The sequence below is a fragment of the Orcinus orca genome, chromosome 11, assembly GCF_937001465.1.
Source record: "Orcinus orca chromosome 11, mOrcOrc1.1, whole genome shotgun sequence".
NCBI lineage: Eukaryota > Metazoa > Chordata > Mammalia > Artiodactyla > Delphinidae > Orcinus > Orcinus orca.
The window spans coordinates 28115839-28135560 of NC_064569.1; the positions used below are offsets into that span (position 1 = coordinate 28115839).

The following is a 19722-nucleotide window of genomic DNA, read 5'->3' on the forward strand; positions in this document are numbered from 1 at the left end:
AACTACTGACAGGATTATTTGTCCTTGACAAGTGAGGTCTGCTAGAATGAGGGCAGGCTTTGAGATACACAAATGCAAATTAAAATACTTTCACCTACCTGCAATATCATCTTTGAAAGGCTATTTAACCTCTCTGCACCTCATTTGTAATAAGCTAGGGTTAACAAAATCTTTCTTGGATTGTTGCTGTAAGGACAAGAAAAGCACCTGTCTTTTATAGCAGGCACTCAAGAAGTAGCTGTTATGATTATTATCACCATATTGAAGCTAGTTTTTTAGAACCCAAGTTTAGCATATTTCTTTGAAAACTGCTGTAATATTTATCCAATTTCTAGAGCTATCAGAGTTTAACGTTTTTTCTACAACCTGATCCTCCCATGTCAGATTTCCTTTCCTTCACACTGGCTTCTAAGGTCCCAATCTACCCAAACCAAAATAGCACCATAAAGGATCTAATTTTGTTAGAAGGTGTCATCTGGGTACTTCCTAAAACAAAATCCCCCTGAAGGAAGTAATTATAAGCTTTATTTTCCTTCCTATCCTTCCTAAAATTTTGTATTTCTGTGGGATCAGTGAAATGTGAAATGTCAAAAGTAAGAATAAATGTCAAAAGTAAGAATAAAAAAAAGGAATAAAAAAAGAATTAAAAAAAGAATAAATAAAAAAAATAAATAAAAAATAAAAAAAAAAATAAAAAATATATAAATTAAATAAATAAATAAAAAGAATAAAAAAAAACTGGAGACAAGTGATATGATTCCTAAACTTTTTATGCTAATAGTTTTGGTCCTTATGAAATCTAGTTTTCATAAATTAACAAACCTTTGTACATTCTCCAGGTTTTGAAGATTAATTTCAGTATTATTTTTAACACAATTAAAGTGTTCCAAAATACAACTTTGCAAGTAGGTAAGCTGATCATCCTGTAGTTCAAGAACTCCTTATCAAGGTAGGTATGCAAGATGGCCAACCTTTTTTCAAATCATTAGTTTAGAAAATATCTCATAAGTGACATAAAGAAAACAACAAAACATATCAACCTCTAACCAAAAAGAGAAGCAGTATCCAATAGAATCCCTTTTTTTTTTTTTGGGCCACACTGCAGCTTGCAGAATCTTAGTTCCCCAATTAGGGATTGAACCTGGGCCCACAGCAGTGAAAGCACTGAGTCTTAAGCACTGGACCACCAGGGGATTCCCTAGAGTCCCATTTTAAATGAGGTAGTTGCTGAAGAGGCATGATGCCTAGCAGGAAAGCTATGAACTTTTAAATTATAGATTGGAGTTTGAATTTCAGAATTACAACTAGCTAGCTAGATGTGACTCATTTGCAAAATTACCATGTCCCTGAATCTCAATTTTCTCATATGATGAAAAGGTACCAGCTACTTTGAAGAAGCCCTCTACTTATCAGAAATAAAATCTTGAAGTACCTGCATATAATAAATATTCTGCGTGCTGCAGGACCAATCTCTTGAGCAACCATGTCATCCTTTCCTTATTCATATTAATCCTTTCCTCTGTTGAGGCAGATGACACTTCTCTCTTTACATTAACATATATATATTTCTTTTTTCATTAATTCTTCCCATAGTGAAGGTAAGTTGTGTATCACAGCTGGGGTAATGAGCCCCCAAGGGTGTAGGCAGTAGAAGGTACATTGTCTGCAGATAACTTAAAAACAATAATGTAATCTACTAATACACAGTCTATATTTTAATATCACCATACACTAGCAGTTCTAAGCAATGTCAGTGATAAATTTTCCCACTCTTCCACAACCTGCCCTTGGTAAACCACTCTTATTTGCTTAACTCTGTTTCCCTTTCCCCTGGCTGCCAAGCTTTCAGTTCCCACCAGAAAGAAACTATTTTAGACACAGTGTGGCTAAAAGTACACACTCTGATAATGAAATATAACTACGAAACTGCCTGGTACAAAATAGATTGTCAATATTTTGGCTAAATTAGCACTGGTTCTGATGATGAAACATACATGCAATTTCCTTTGACTCTGAAATGTAGAGTTCTGAAAAAATCATTTGAAAAATAACATGAGCTGGCAATTAAATCACAATCTTAAAGGCTATAACTGGACATCTTTAGAATTCTCAAGCATGCATTTTGTATATATAAAAATTAGAATCAAGCATTAACCAAAACAGTGTTTATGAGTCTTCTTAATACTTCCATAAGTTTCTTTTCTAAATCACATTTTAGATGAGTTTAGTTTAGATATGATAATGTTTTAGGTGAATGTATTTCTAGAAGGCAGAATGGCTTTACTTTTATTATATTTATACCCATTCAGCACTGCAGGGTTTAGCTCTAGACTTATTTGATGAATGCAAAACACTTGGGTGCCACAACAAGAAGCACTATAAAAAAATCTTAGTTATGTATATTCAGTTTTCAAAAAGAAACTGGACTAGGAAAAAAACTCGTGTTGTATGTTCTGGCAAGATGTGCTCCCTGAGATGACATAGCTAATATAATGCCACCAACTGTATAAAACTAAGGCAAATATTTTATAGCATCATTGCACTTGCTTCAAGTATTTTTAAAAAAATCCTTATGGAGCTCGTTAATAATGACACTTACTTATATTCAACTCACCTTTAAAATAAGCATATTAAGAAGTCCACTTTTAGCCTCTACAATGAGCCTATAATAGGTAGATAGCTTTAATTTTTCTCCTAAGACTTTTTACTTGGAGTGGGATATAAACCTTTTGCATATAATTTCAGACAAGTTTTAGATTCAGTGTCAAGAGTTTGGGTTGTGATTGACTACAATGGAAGGAATAACCTGGCATGATCCTCCAAAGAGAATTGAACTAAAAAAAAAAAAGAGACTGTTATTGACTTTATAAAGTTGAATATGTCTTTTTTTCTCCATGTCTCTGTTAATTAGGACATTTACCACCAACAATGAGAAAAGACATTAGAACTTTAAACAAATTCAGATTATTCAGAAAAATGATAGCTAGCATTTATCGAGGGTATATGCCATTTAATCCACAGTCACTCTGTGAGATAGGCATTATTGTTATTTTTTCTATTTCATAGAAACAGAAACAGGTTATGCCAACAAAAGACAAATCTAGGATTTGAACCAGGCAGTTAGTGCCAGAACCCAAATTCTTGGCCACTATTATGCATTGCCTTCAGCAACCACTTATTTAACCGACTTGATTTTTTGGCAAACATTTACCCCCTATTTTGATTCTTTCCCAGAACGTGCCCACTTAGGGTCTCCCCTATTATCTTCTCTCATGCTCCCTTTCCGTTAATATGTGAGGAAAATAAGCAGTTCATGCTTCTTATCTTGATCTTGCCTTCTTCCAAGTCACTAAAACCCAGATACAGAGTTGAGATGATTTCTGGCAGAGGCAACACAAAAGCATTTTTTTCTTATCCCGGAAAGCCTGGTCCATCTGTTTTGTTTGGTGATTATGATATGAGGCATGGAAAGAGGAAGGTCACAAGATGATAAAATCTGAGCTAGACAGACATGGGGGTTTGTAATCCAGTTAACTAAATTGTCACACTCTTCATTTAAAATTCCTATTTGTTTTTAATGTTTCATTATGCTAAGAGATTTGGGAAAAAAGAGTGGAAAGTCAGGCTTAAAGTGGTTTTCTAATTAATCTGTATTTATTCAGTGGCTACTCTATGTTCAGCTCTATAAAAATATTTTGAGAATGAACAATTAAAATGGTAACCAGGGAAGCTAGCAACCACTGTATATAAGTGGTTGTGAAGCTCATTTGGGACCAGGTGGATGACATTTTGGGCTTTCTTCAGAGGAAGTAAATGACAGTCTATAGGCCTGCAAGTTTCTAATACACTCAATTTTCTGATAAAAGTGTAGATTAGGGTTTCAGGTTGACATGACATTCTGGTTGCTTAGGGGTACTCAGTGTGCACGAGAATTTGAGATCTGTTTTCCCCATTCATCTGCCAGTCAAATAAATGTGAAAAACTTTATATATATTTGTTCCTTGGTCCTGTTAGTGGTGGAGTGGAGTTTCATGAAGGCGTGAGAGAAATAGAGGACTGAAAGGCAGACAAAACCAAATTGAAACATGATTCTGTCTTCAGATACTCATAATGTGAGCTGTTGTCTGTAGAGGCCAATAAACTCATTTCACAAATAACAATTATTATAAAAATGATGATGTTACCCTAAAGGAGTATTTAGATTTCAGAACTGTCTCTGATTTTCAATGAATCTGACATTGTCCTTATCAATGATAATTGGGATATTCAATGTCATACATTATGGATTACTGAGTAAACATCTTTGCTTTCCAATTGTATCAGAATTTTAGTATTAAAATCATTTTTAGTAAGTAAAGAGAAATAAAATAACCACAGGAAAAACATACAGAGCATGATTAAAAATAATAACTCCAATGTCGACAACCCAGAAGAGGCAATCCATTTTTTTTTACTCTACAGTAAGACCTCCTTTGTGGATATTATTGTATTTAGAAAATAAAACTCTTTACTACCTCAAGTCATAAGTTGTATCTTATGCTCCAGGGAAAGCATGGTTCTGCTTAGCAAAAAAAAAAGGAAAAAAAGAAGGTCTAAAAATTAAAATTTTCTTTCACAGAGTATTTCCATAAAAATTGGACCTTGTCTGATTGAGAATGCATCTGTCTCATCTGCTCACTGTGTACCTCAATCCATAAACCTTTCTACTGCAGCTAAACACAGTGTGTTAGGAACTGAGTCAATGAATGAAAAGTAACACACTAACAACATGGTTTCACAATCAATCAATCAATCAGGTAAATATCTACATCAATAATGACTACAGTAATGGAAGCCTAGAATACCCAATACTAAGAATTAGACATATAAAGAAGTTCCTTTGAAGGGGAAGATATTAAAGGACTATTGAGAACAATTTTGTTTAATATTTAAATGTGTTCATTCTTAACTATACATAATTTCTACTTGGATTCATGAGAAAACAATATTTTCATAACTTTCTATTCAATTATTTTTTGTGAGATGAAACAAGAAGAGAGATTACATTTTAAAGTGTAATTCAAGAATTTCCTTCTAAGAGTTTAATCACAATCTGTTAGTCCTACATGTTCCACACGAGTCACCTGTTTTGCCCTCTTTGTCTATTCTCATGCTCCCACATGTTGTCCAGTATAAGGAAAATAGTTTATACAATTAATGTAGAGAACAAAATGAATACAGGAAAACCTAAACTAATGTTATTTTGGATAACCCACAGCTAGCCAGAGTACCAATTTAATTGCTGTTACTAATGTTTTATATGATAATCTTCCACCTTTTTTGAAAACATCTAGTTTTACTTGTCAATTAAGATTCAGCATAAGCAAAACTCAACAATAGTTTCTGCTAGACTAGAATATGGTGAGTACATTCCTGAATTGATGCCACCCAAATTAGCAATAATGATGCTCACCCAAGTTAATAAGAAAACAATACACAAATACCAGTAACAAATGCTGATATCTTGGTATTTTAAGTTAAAAATGAGTAGTTACTATAATTTTTTATAAAAACAAAACTGAATTCAACACTTGGTTCTAATCACTTCTGAAATATCATACTTATTTAGAAATATGGTGGGACATCTCTTCAAAAGAACTAACCTTGATAACTCCACAAATCTGCAAATAGTTATGACCTCCAAAATACTATTTTGGATTGCTTCGTTGATTGCAGCCCAAATTGTTAGTTAATTTTATTGTTTTTCTTCAATGTAATCACAGGGCAAAAGGCAAGGCCAGATTAAAAAAAGTCTCTTTAGATATGTGCAGAAGAGAAGTGGTGTCAAAGACCAAGATGTGAATATTGGCGAAGTTTATCTGAAGTGTTTACTGTACTGAAGGATGTAGCTCCCTACTACATTTGGTCTTGTGTTTTCAGTTGAAAATACTCAAACTTTTTTGGTGGGACTAGGGAGGAGGGAGCAGGGGAAAAGCAAAAATAGAAGGTTCTGAAACTTGTGTTTCCAAAGATATGGCTGGTTAAATATGGGCTTTCACAAAGGACGTCACAACGGCTAATAAATAGGTTTCACAGATAAAAACTGACAATGAGTTATAATATTTATCTATTAAATTAGCAAAGTTGAAAAAGTACTGATGCTATTCAGTAAGGGTAAGTATATGGTAAACTTGCATACACAGATGTTAGAAGTATAAATTATTATTATTACCCTTTTGTTAACAGAATAATTTAGAAATACCTGACAAATTGTAAAATATGCATACCATTTAAACCAACAATACTATTTCTAGGATGTGACCTTCCAGATATGCTTAATGAAGTGTACAAAAAAGCTATGTACCAGGGTTTACATTGCAGCCTTGTTTATAATATGAAAATAAAATGGATACAACTAAAGTGTGTATCAACAGGAGATTTTTAAACTAAATTATGTACATCCATATGATGGAAAACTATTAAAATATGGTAGATCTATAAGTACTGACACAGAAACATATATACACAGTATATTTAATGAAGAAAATATACATTAGATTATTGTGCACAGTGCTATCCCACTCATTAAAAATAATGATGTGTGTTTGGGAATAAATACGTTTCTAACAGTGATTATCTCTAGAGAGTATGACTACAGGGGATTCTAGTTTCATAATAAATTATTTTCATTTTACATTACCTTTTTTTTACCATTTCACATTTCATGTTTACAATGTGAAACACAAATATAGATATTTATGTTTAAAATTTGGGAGATATAATACTTCTTTTCCTCAAAACTGAAAATAAAACACTAAAAAAAAAGTTTCTGTGGTTTCAGAAAAAAGTTACTCTGAAGAGTACCAAATATTACTGAGTTGTTTAACAGTTTACAGTATTTTTTTAGTTGCAAGAGACTAGAAATTCTGACTGATATTATTCACAAGAGAGTCAATAGCCATTATTGAAACTATAATAATTAACTGTCAATTATTATAATTAGTTCTAATTTGAAATGAATGTAGTTCATTATATTCTATTTTGCTATTATTCAGAAAGTTTGTGTAATTATGTGTCTGGTCTTAATATAATTTTCCATCATGGCAGTGCATTTATCTACTTGGAGGTTGAGATTTCTTAATAGCAAGGGAAGAAAGTTTACAATGTCTATCTTTTTTGTTTGTTTGTTTGGCCACACTGCACAGCAGATGGGATCTTAGTTCCCCGACCAGGAATCGAACCTGTGCCCCCTGCAGTGGAAGCACAGAGTCTTGACTGCTGGACCATCAGGGAAATCCCTTAAAATGTCTAAAAAAATCAATAGGAAATCTGTTAAGAAAAATAAAAGTAATTTGCTGCAATATTTGGAATAGATGCAGCTACATTTCCACACTGGCTTTCATGTTCTCCATTTCAAATTGCTACAATTTGTTATTTTCATACCAATAGAGATTTTTAAGAAAGATTAGAACATAAAACTCTATTCCTCATTTCCTATAATTAGAGTCAGGAATTCTATGAAGTAACCATCATAATAAATACCCATAACTCACAGTTAAATAAGTTTAAATCTTCACAAATATCTGATGGTAAAATTCTTAGATATCCTGCATGCCAAAGCATCATTTTCCCTTAGGCTATGTAAATTAAACTGTATTTTTGACTAGCAGCAATGAGATAGAAAATATTAATTATATGAAGACTGAAAGTTAATAGTACATCAAGTAAGTAAACTTCATTACTTTTTTAGAAAACAGAATTATCAACGTGAATATTACTCATGAGAGAAAGAGGGAGAAGGAGAAAGGAGGTGAGGAGAAAGGGAAAGGGACCAACAGAGAGATGGGTAGAGTTAATAACCTTGAGGCACTTAGCTGTCAGCAGATGTTAGCTATTATTATACACAAATTACACTGTATAGTAAATTGATAGGTTAGAGTAACTTTTTTGTAGGAATATAAGCAATAACTTCAGAGGGAAATTAAATATCATTAAGGTCATGAAAGAAACTAAGGCGACTCATGTAAACTACAGGAAATTGAATGATAAGGAGTGTCATGATAAAGCCAGATCTCCTCACCATATTATTAATAAAGTCGGAATTAAAATTTTATGCCCAATTGCTTATAACAAGTCCTTAAGAGCAAAGACGCATAAAGACACAGAATACAATAATTATATTGCTTCTCAATTTGGATTCCATTATCAAAGGGACAATATCTATATAATAAGTATTAGAAATAGTGATGAATAATAGGTAAACATGTAATTGTAGTATATTTTAAAATTTTATAAATTTATTATATACATCTTCATATAAAAATGAATTATATGCAGATATTTCTCATGTCCTTTTTAGATAGTATTATATAAAAATTAATATAAGTCCAGTTAGATTAACTATGTAGTAAATTTCAAACTCTATTTCTCCATATCCCATTTGTAAATAAAAAAATGGGTTTTTATAAAACACTTGGGAAGCCAGGATTAGAACAAAGTGTACCTCATAGGTTGGGGCTCCATTTATACACTGACTTCTGTCAGTAAAAGGTCACTAGCATTTCTTCCAGCACAGGCAGTGCTATATAAGTAGGATGTGTGTAAACCAAAAAAAAAAAAAAAACAAAAAAACTTGGAGGTGATAAGAAGCATAAAAATGACAGTTGTCAATACTGTTATTGCTTAAGTATTGTAGAAACCCATTTGCTCTAATTAGCCCTAAGAATCCTTAAAAGGAGAATGTGCACAACCAATAAAAGTGATTTATTTGTAATAGATTCTGAAAATTTCTTTTACTGTTAGATTCACATCAAAGTATTACTTGATTTGTACTGCTGACAATACTTATTGGATATTTTTCACACACACACACACATTACCCACTTCACATGATCACAAAGCAAAGCCAAAAGACAAACAAAACAAAAACTAAAAGGAATTTTTAGTATTTTAAAACTTCAAATCATCATTTCAACATGCAAATTATAGCCAGATCTATCAAGCACTTTTTTTAAGTTTATAAAGAGCATGCTAAGAGATGTCCATCTTTTTAATCAACTATTAGCTACAGCTACCAAGGAGTTTATTTATACAGGAATCTATTTTTTATGACAAATTCAACTTTCTATTTTCCCATCTTCTAAAGACAAAAATATACACAAACATCGAAATAGTAAGGAGAGTTGGCAAACATTTTTTCCTACTTAGTACGTTTTCTTTTAACTTTATTGAAACAATCACCCTGTAGCTTCTTAGTCTATGTATCCAGGTGGCAGGTTTCAAGATGCCCATATATAGCAGAGATTCCCCATTTGGGCAAGTATAGCTTTTGTTTTGTTTTCTTAACAAAGAGCAAAAGGGGGTAAGCTCTCTGTTTTGGGGGAAACTGTCTTTGTTCCTTTGGTCCCCCTCATTCTCTCAATCCTTCTTTGGCTTGACAACACTCTAGCAATAAATCAGTATTGGCAAAACAAAACAAAAAACCCCCCCCAAACCCTGCTTAATTATAATTAGTAAGAGGCTTATATACGTGATGTCTCTGACTGCTGTTGTCATGAAGTTTCTAAACACATTCAAACTTGCCTCTCACCATTTCTTAAGCAATGAAACAATTTCAGAGAATGACTTACCCTCCCTTAATATAGTCAAGGAATGAAACTTCTGTTTCTACCACGAAAGAAAGTAACGTGACCTGAAAAAAGAAAAGAAAAAGGAGGCAGAATTACCTGCTAGTACTAATTGCATCCCCAAATGGACTTTTTTTCTGTTAGAGAGTAAATCATGTTTCCTAGTATTTTGAAAATTAATAAAGATATTATTCTTTATTAAAATTTACTAGGACTGATTTTTCTTACATTTAAAATTATCAGAAGAAAAGGGGCCAAAAAATTAAATGACTCCTTCCTATGACCAGTTTACTTCCTTTGAAGAACAACATGCAAATTATCTACAAGGACACTGTGTTACTTCCCATTTTAAATATAAAGGAAAGATGAAAGGAAGCTAGAAAATGGTTAAAACTAAAAAATCAAAATCAGTGAGCTAAACCATATAAAAAGAAATGGGTATTTTTGTCAGGGACCTGTAATGAGGCCATCTAATATTTTAAGTGCCTTGCTTTATAAAAATCTTTTAAAAGAAAACTTGGAGGGAACTTATATTTTCTTCTCCCAAGGACAGTTAATCATAGGATAAAATTTTCAGTATATTTTTTATCAAAATAGGATGATTTTGATTTTTCACAATTTTAACATACTTTCATCTTTGCACCTTCCGGTACTGATTTAGTCCAGCATTTCCACAGAGTTGTCAATTTTAATGCACTATAAACAAATACTTTCACATCTTATAAAACAAGTCTTAAGTATAGCCTATAAAGAGTATAATATTTCTTATTACAACTTACACTTTTTCAGGTCTACTTGATTTTCTCTAGTGTGATTTTATTGAATGAAGAATTCATAATAAAATTTCATCTTCTCTCAGAGGCCATTCAACCCCTAGGACAACTTGCAGGAAGCTGGGTCGCTACCTCCTATAATGTGTTCTCCATTACAATTCCCATAGCAAGTTAATTTTTTATTATATACATTCACATTAAAACTCTAAGTGAAACAGTGCAGTTTTTAGTAGCTTTTATTCAATACAAAGTGTTATATATATTTTTTATTCATTTATTTGAATCCTTAATGAATAACATAAAATTTGACTTACTGTTCCTGAATTAGTATATTTCTTCTTTTTTCCTTTCTTTTTGGGATTTATCACCTTAAAGAGCAGATAAAACAATTACAATGTCAGGTTTCATACTGAAATATTTAAAAAATGTGTAGTCCAACCTGGTGCCTTTCACTTATTGTCATGAAGGCATTTATTTATTCCCTTACAAATGCCTTTAGTATGACTGCTAGATAGTCTATCAGCCAAAACTTCTCTGCAAAAGTTACTAGTGATCATCTTATATCAAAATATATTTTCAGTAATATTCTTACAGTAATATTCTTCTTAGTAACTTTATGCATTGATTATCCTACCCATTTACATCTTCTTGATGTGAGAGAGATTTTTAATATTCAAGGTCCCAAATAATAGTGATTGCTTTGTAGAAAAACTATGGGTTTCTCTAATAAATAAAAATATATCCAAGAGACATAATACGTTTTATTTGATTAAATGCACTAACATGACAAATCACCCAAATATGTGAATATTTATGGGCTCTACTTATTGCTTTTAATGGTAATAATTTCCATCAGATACATAATAACGTGTAAAAGTTTGGAGTACTTGTGGGAGTCCCGGTGGGAGTCACACCGGTTCACAAACTTAGAAATAGGCTGACTGACTGAGGACCCAACTGTACACCCTGAAAAGGAACCATGGCCCAGGACCACCCTACTGAACAAAAGTACTGGAGCCAGTCTCATCCACCCAGCACCAGACATAATCCACACTCACCTGAGCCCCTAGTAACAAGCATACCGACTGCAGATCCCACAGTAGACCTAGCAACAGCCTTAAAACTAGCTCCAAACCAGCACAACTGCAATTCTGAAAGTAGTCCCATAAGCCTGGGGAACCACCAGGAGAAGGTCTTTACCTGCCAAAATGATCTGTAAAGCAGTAGGAGGTGTTTATTTATTTACTTATTTGTTTTCATTTTAGGATTTTATTTAATTTTAAGTTGGGTCTAAATGTTATTATCCATGGGCTTTTCATCATCCCATTTAATTCTGCCTGGCTGAGAATCATACCCTACAAGGTAGTGAAGCTAAGAAAACATCCATAGGGACCACCTCCTCTTTGTCTCATCTTATCAGCAGTTATAAAGACTCTTTACAAGAATATAAAAGTAACTTGTGTGTTTTCCTTTTTGCACAAAGCCTTTAAAAGAATAAATGTAGAAAAAGATTTTAGCCATTATTGGAGTCAAAAACAACAAGAACCCAAATCTAATTACATCCCAGCTCCCACAGTTGCTAATTGTTTCCGTTCCTTAGATGCTCCTGCTGCTTGGGTTGTTTCTGGTTTTGTTTTTAACATTTGGTTTTGTTTTATTTTATAATTTTTTTCAATTTTGTTCTTTTTATTTTTAAAATTTATTTTTTATTGAAGTGTAGTTGATTTACAATGTTATGCCAATCTCTGCTGAACAGCAAAGTGACTCAGCTTTACATATATATACATTCTTTGTTTAATATTCTTTTCCATTATGGTTTATCTCAGGAGATTGGATATAGTTCCCTGTGCTATACAGTAGGACCTTGTTGTCTATCCACTCTAAATGTAATAGTTTGCATCTACAAACCCCAAATTCCCAGTCCATCCCTCTCCCCCCATCCCCTTGGCAACCACAAGTCTGATCTCTATGTCTGTGGGTCTGTTTCTGTTTTGTAGATAGGTTCATTTGTGCCATATTTTAGATTCTACATATAAGTGATATCATATAGTATTTGTCTTTCTCTTTCTGACTTAGTATGATAATCTCTAAGTTGCATCCATGTTGCTGCAAATGGCATTATTTTGTTCTTTTTTATGACTGAGTAGTATTCCACTGTATATATGTACCACATCTTCTTTATCCATTCATCTGTCAATGGACATTTAGGTTGCTTCCATGTTTTGGCTATTGTGAATAGTGCTGCTATGAATATAGGGATGCATGCATCTTTTTGAATTATAGTTTTGTCTGGGTATACACCCAGGAGTGGGATTGCTGGATCATATGGTAATTCTATTTTTAGTTTTCTGAGGAACCTCCATACTGTTTTCCATAGTGGCTGCACCAACTTACATTGCCACCAACAGTGTAGGAGGGTTCCCTTTTCTCCACACCCTCTCCAACATTTGTTCTTTGTAGATTTTTTAAATGATAGCCATTTTGACTGGTGTGAGGTGGTACCACATTGTAGTTTTGATTTGCATTTCTCTAATAATTAGTGATTTTGAGCATCTTTTCCTGTGCTTTTTGGCCATCTATATGTCTTCTTTGGAGAAATGTCTATTAAGGGCTTCTGCCCATTTTTTGATTGGGTTGTTTGTTTTTTTTGTTGCTGTTGAGTTGTATGAGCTGTTGGTATATTTTGGAGATTAAGCCCCTGTTGGTTGCATCATTTGCAAATATTTTTCTCCCCTTCCGTAGGTTGTCTTTTTGCTTATTTTATGGTTTCCTTTGCTATGCAAAAGCTTGTAAGTTTGATTAGGTACCATTTGTTTATTTTTGTTTTTATTCCTATTGCCTTGGGAGATGAACCTAAGAAAACATTGGTACAATTTATGTCAGAGAATGTTTTGCCTGTGCTCTCATCTAGGAGTTTTATGGTGTCATATCTTATGTTTAAGTCATTAAGCCATTTTGAGTTTATTTTTGTGCATGGTGTGAGGGTGTGTTCTAACTTCATTGATTTACATGCAGCTGTCCAACTTTCCCAGCAAAACTTGCTGAAGAGACTGTCTGTTTCTTATTTTATATTCTTGCCTCCTTTGTCAAAGATTAATTTACCATAGGTGTGTAGATTTATTTCTGGGCTCTCTATTTTGTTCCATTGATCCGTATGTCTGTTTTTGTGCCAACACCACTTTATTTATTGTAGCTTTGTAGTACTGTCTGAAGTCTGGGAGAGTTATACCTCCTGCTTTGTTTTTGTTCCTCAGGGTTGGCAATTCTGGGTCTTTTATGGTTCCATATAAAATTTTGGATAATTTGTTCTAGTTCTGTGAAAATGTCATAGGCAATTTGATAGGGATTGCATTAAATCTGTAGTTGGTTTTGGGTAGTATTGCCATTTTAACAATACCAATTCTTCCAATCCAAGAGCACGTGATATATTTCCATGTCTTTGAATCCTCTTTAATTTTCTTTATTAATGTTTTGGAGTATTTTATAGTTCTCAGCATATAAGTCTTTCACCTCCTTGGTCAGGTTTATTCCTAAGCATTTTATTTTTTTGGTGCAATTTTGAAAGGTATTGTTTTGTTTTACATTCCCTTTCTGATATTTCATTGTTAGTGTAAAGAAATGAAACCAATTTCTGAATGTTAATCTTGTATCCTGCTACTTTGCTAAATTCATTTATTAGATCTAGAAGTTTTTGTGTGGAGTCCTTACGGTTTTCTATGTATAGTATCATGTCATCTGCATATAGTGACAATTTTACCTCTTCCCTTCCAATTTGGATGCCTTTCTTTGTCTTGTCTGATTCCTGTGGCTGGACTTCCAATTCTATCTTGAATACACGTGGTGAGAGTGGGAATCCTTGTCTTGTTCCAGATTTTAATGGGAAGGCTTTTACCATTGAGTATTTCACCATTGAGTATTCACTATTGAGTATTATATTGGCTGTGGGTCCGTCATAAATGGCTTTTATTATGTTGAGATATATTCCCTCTATTCCCACTTTGGTAAGAGTTTTTTTTATCATGAATGGATGTTGAATTTTGTCAAATGCTTTTTCTGCATCTGTTGAGATGATCATGTAGTTTTTGACTTTTCTTTGTTAATGTGGTGTATTGCATTGATTGATTTGTGTATGTTGAGCCATCCTTGTGAGCTTGGAATGAATACCACTTGGTCATGGTGTATGATATTTTTATGTGCTGTTGGATTCAGTTTGCTAATATTTTATTGAGAATTTTTGCATCTATATTCACCAAAGATATTGGCCTGTAATTTTCTTTGTTGATGGTATCTTTGTCTGGTTTTGGTACAGGGTGATGGTGGCTTCATAGATGTCTTTGGGAGTGTTCCCTCTTCTTCAATCTTTTGGAAGAGTTTGAGAAAAATAGGTATAAGTTCTTCTTTGTATGTTTGGTAGAATTCAACTGTGAAGCTATCTGGTCCTTTTGTTTGTAGCAAGATTTTTATTATTTTTTTTACTACAGATTTTATTTCACTTCTAGTGATCAGTCTGTTCAATTATCTCTTTCTTCTTGATTCAATTTTGGTGGGCTGTATGTTTCTAGAAAGTTGTCCATTTCTTCTAGGTTGTCAAATTTGTTGGTGTATAATTGTTCATGGTATGTTTTCATGTTTCTGTGGTATAAGTTGAGATTTCTCCTTTTTCATTTCTTATTTTGTTTTTTGGGGTTCGCTTTCTTTTCTTTGTGGTGAGCCTGGTCAGAGGTATGTCATCTTTGCTTATCCTTTCAAAGAACCAGCTCTTGGTTTTATTGATTTTTTGTTTTTCACTGTTTTGATAATCTCTATTTTATTTATTTCCTCCCTGATCTTTATTATTTCCTTCCTTCTTTTGGCTTTAGGTTTTGTTGGTTCTTCTCTTTATAACTCTTTTAAGTGTAGGTTAGGTTGTTTATTTGAGATTTTTCTTGCTTTTTGAGGAAGGCCTGTATTGCTATGAACTTCCCTCTAAGAATTGCTTTTGCTGCATCTTATAGATTTTGTATGGTTGTGTTTTCATTGTCATTTGTCTCAAGGTATTTGTTAATTTCCTTTTTGATTTCCTCTTTGACCCATTGGTTTTTTAGTAGCATGTTGTTTAGTCTCCATGGAATCATTTTTTTCCTCATTTCTTTTCTTGTGGTTGATTTCTAGCTTCATGCTGTTGTAGTCAGAGAAGATGTTTGAAATAATTTGTATACTCTTAAATTTGTTGAGGTTAGCTTTGTGCCCTAGTATGTGGTCAATCCTAGAAAATGTTTGATATGCACTTGAAAAGAATGTGTATTCTGTTTTTTTTTTTTTTTGGATGTAATATCCTGAAAATATCAATTAAGTCTAACTGTTCTATTGTATAATTTAGGATCTCTGTTGCCTTATTGATTTTCTGTCTAGAAGATCTGTCCATTGATGTGACTGGGGTACTAAAGTCTCCTACTGTTAATGTATTCCCATCAATTTCTCCCTTTATGTCTGTTAGTATTTATTTTATGTATTTGGGTGTTTCTATATTAGGTGCATATATGTTGATGAGTGTGAAATCCTCTCATGTATTGATCTTTTCTTCATTATATCGTGTCCTTTATCACCTTTGCTTTAAAGTCTATTTTGTCTGATATGAGTATTGCAACACCCTCTTTCTTTTCATTTCCGTTTGCATGAAATATCTTTTCCACCCCCTCGCTGCTTTCAATCTATGTATATCCTTTGTCCTAAGGGGGGGTTTCTTTCTCTTGCAGGCAGCATATTGTAAGCTCTTGTTTTTTATCCAGGCTGCCACTCTATGCCTTTTGATTGGAGCATTCTGTCCCTTGACATTTAAGGTAATTATTGATACATATGTATTTATTGCCACATAAGACCTTGTTTTCCAGTTGATTCTTTGTTTCTTCTTTGTTCCTTTCTTTTTGCTTTTCTTTTGTCGTTGGATCATTTCCTTTTATTTTATGCTTGCTTTCTCTTCTTTTTGGTTTTTGTGAATCTCTTGTATGTTTTTGATTTGTGGTTGCCCTGTTTTTCAAGTACATTATCCTCTTCCTATATCTGCTTGCTTTAGACTGATAGTCATATAGATGGAAACACATTCTAAACAACACCAAGAATCTGCATTTTCTTACTCTCTTTCCCCACATTTTATGATTTTGATGTCCTTTTTACATCTTCATGTTTATCCTTTTGCTGTTCCTTGTGTTTATCATCACTTTCACAAATAGGTTTTTTTAAAAAATCTTTTTGATCTGTGTACTGGCTAATTTAAGTGATTTACTTTCAAATTATGATTTCCTCTTTCCTATATCTTCTTGCTCTTTTTCTGTTTAGAGAAAATATTTCAATATTTCTTCTAGGATAGGTTTAGTATTGCTGTATTCTTTTAGTTTTTCCTTGTCTGAGAAATTCTTTATTTCTCCTCCTATTCTAAATGATAATCTTGCTGGGTAGAATATTCTAGGTTGTAGATTTTTCCCTTTCAAGATGTTGAATATATTTTGCCACTCCCTTCTAGCCTGCAGTGTTTCTGTAGAGAAATCAGCTGACAGCCTTATGGGGGTTCCCTTGTAAAAAACTCTTTGTTTTTCTTTTGATCCTTTAGAATCCTCTCTTTGTCTTTAACTTTTGTCATTTTTATTACAATATGTCTTGATGTAGGTCTGTTTGGATTCATCTTGTTTGGGACTCTCTGTGCTTCCTGTAACTGGATATCTGCTTCCTTCTTTAAGTTTGGGAAGTTTTCAGCCATGATTTCTTCAAATACATTTTCAATCCCCTTTTCTCATTCTTCTCCTTCTGGAATCCCTATTATGCATAGATTGGCACATTTTATATTATTCCATTGGTCTCTTATATTGCTTTCTTTTTTTTTTTGCATTTGACATTCTATCTGCTGCTCTGATTGGGTAATTTCCATTATTCTATCTTCCAGATTACTTATTCTTTCTTCTGCATTATTCATTCTGCTACTCACTGCCTTTAGCTCAGCTTTCATCTCAGCAAATTAATTTTCTAAATTTTCTTGGCTCCTCCTTATAGTTTCTAGTCCTTTTTACAGTAATCTGCATTTCTGTCCATAGCCTTTCTTAATTGCTTCAGTATTTTCATTACCTCCTTTTTGAACTTGGTGTCTATTAGACTGAAGAGATCTGTTTCATTGTTTGTTCCTTCAGGGGAATTCTCTTGGGCTTTTAATGGAAGTGGTTCCTCTGCTTCTTCATTTTGCTTATATTTCTCTTTCTCTGTGAGTTTAGGGGAAACAGCTATCTACTGTAGTATTGGAGGGCTATTTATATACAGGAGCCTCCCTGCATAGCTTGTATGGGTTTAATATTTTTTTGTCATGAGGGCTGTTCTTGGTTTGGATGATTGCCATCTCTTTCCTCAGTGTGTGCTGGCTATTTTCCCCTTGATAAGGGGTGTGCAGGCACGTGGCTCATGTAGGCTCCCAGGAAGGTGGAGGCAGAGGTTGGCTCTGGGTTGTGGGACCCTTGGCAGCCATGGTGGGTCATGCACCTTCCCAGGGAATCTGGGGCAGCTGTTGGTGCCCAGTCACAGGACCCTCTCTGGTGGTGGCGGGCTGTGCATGCTCCCAGGAAAGCAGGAGCTGTGGTTGGCTCCCCGTCACAGGACCCTTGGCAGTATTCTGCACCTGCCTCTGGAGTCCGAGATGGCAGTGGCGGCTTGTACCTACCTCTGGAGCTCATATAGATGATGCCCTGCCACCTGATAGTGTGTGTGGAGAAAGAAGCTCCTATGGTGGGCCCACCCCTCTCCTCGCATGCCTCCCAACAATAGCACCCTCCCTCTCTGGTGGGCCCAGGCCTCCTCTCACACCACACTCTACCCCCCTCAGGCTGTCTTCATGCAGCCAACCCCAGTCCTCTCCCCCGGGTCTGACCATCAAAGCCCAAGCCTCAGCACACAGCCCCCATCTGCACCAGCGATGAGTGTCTCAGGTTGAGGAGTGCTGGGTGGGTGGCACTGACCATGTGCGCAGGTCTCTCTGCACTTTGCCCTCTGTAAACCAGTTGCTGTGCTCTCCTCAGAGGCTCCAAAGCTCCCTCTCTGTCCTTACTGATCTCCTTGCCAGTAAGGGGACTTCCCAGTGTGTGGAAAACTTTACCCTTTCACAGCTCCTTCCCAGGAGCACAGGTCCTGTCCTGATTCCTTTCTCTCTCTCTCTTTTTTTTTCCTCTTTTTTCTTTTGCCTTATCCAGAGATTTTTCTTGCCTTTTTGGAAGTCTGAGGTCTTCTGCCAGAATTCAGTAGATGTTCTATGAGAATTGCTCCACATGTAGATGTATTTTTGATGTAATTTGTGAGAGAAGGTAAGCTCCATGTCCTACTCCTCCACCTTCTTAATCTGATCTCAAGTAGGAGGTTTTTAAAAGCTCAGGCATATTGCTGGGGATCTAGAAGACCAAATGCTTGTGCAGGACTGTATGCATGGCCAGGGAAGACCTTGAGGAAGCCCTAATCCTTCAACTCTGACTGACTTTGAGTCTCTGTTTAAACAGCAAGTGAAAGCCAAGGCAGAATTTTATACTTGGAGCATATAAGAAGTGCACCAACATACACAAATCTCTGTCAAATCATGTGTTGACCACTAGCTAACAAGGCACAGACTGAAATGACCCACTCAGCAAAGAAAACAGACTTTACATAATTACTCCAGGAAAGTAACTAAACAAACAAACAGCAACAACAACAAATCCTGGAAAAGCAGGGGATCTGATCTCCAGTGTTACTATATTATATTTTTTAAAACTTTCCAATATTCAACAACAACCAAAAATACAGGACATGCATAGAAACAAGAAAGTATGGCCCATACAGAGGAAAAAAAGCAATCAATAGAAACTGCCCCTGGGAACTTGTAGATATGGGATTTATTTAATAAATTCTTTAAATCAGCTACTATAAATATGTTTAAAAAACTAAAGAAGCTATATATAAAGAAATAAAGTATGAAACAATGTCTCACCAAATAGAAAAATCAATAAGTAGGTCAAAATTATAAAAAATAGAAATTCTCAACTTAAAAAGCACAGTAACAAATGAAAAATTTGCTAGAGGAGCTAAATAGAACATTTGAGCTGGCAGAAGAAATAATGAGTGATATTGAAGATGGGTCAGTTGAGATTTTCTAGTTTAAGAAAGAAAAAGAAAAAAATATGAACTTGTGAGATATGATCAAGCACAACATATATATATATATATATATATATATATATATACACGGAGTACCAAAAGGAGAAGGGAGAGTGAAAGGGGCAGAAAGAATATTTGAAGGAACAATTGTTGAAAATTTCCATGGTTGCCTCAACAAAACTGAATCCCTTACATGTGTGCAGAAA

General features: G+C 34.2%; 1 protein-coding gene across 3 annotated transcripts in view; it reads right to left on the reverse strand.

The window, feature by feature from the left end:
• Positions 1–19722, reverse strand: part of CPNE8 (copine 8) — a 327878-nt gene that overhangs the window by 77797 nt on the left and 230359 nt on the right. For all 3 annotated transcript variants that reach the window (XM_033415074.2, XM_004284907.3, XM_033415075.2), the window contains exons 12-13: positions 10693–10746; positions 9609–9670 (exon numbers count right to left, since the gene is read on the reverse strand). In XM_033415074.2, the coding sequence (XP_033270965.2) occupies positions 9609–9670; positions 10693–10746 (116 nt within the window). The remainder of the gene's footprint in view (positions 1–9608; positions 9671–10692; positions 10747–19722) is intronic.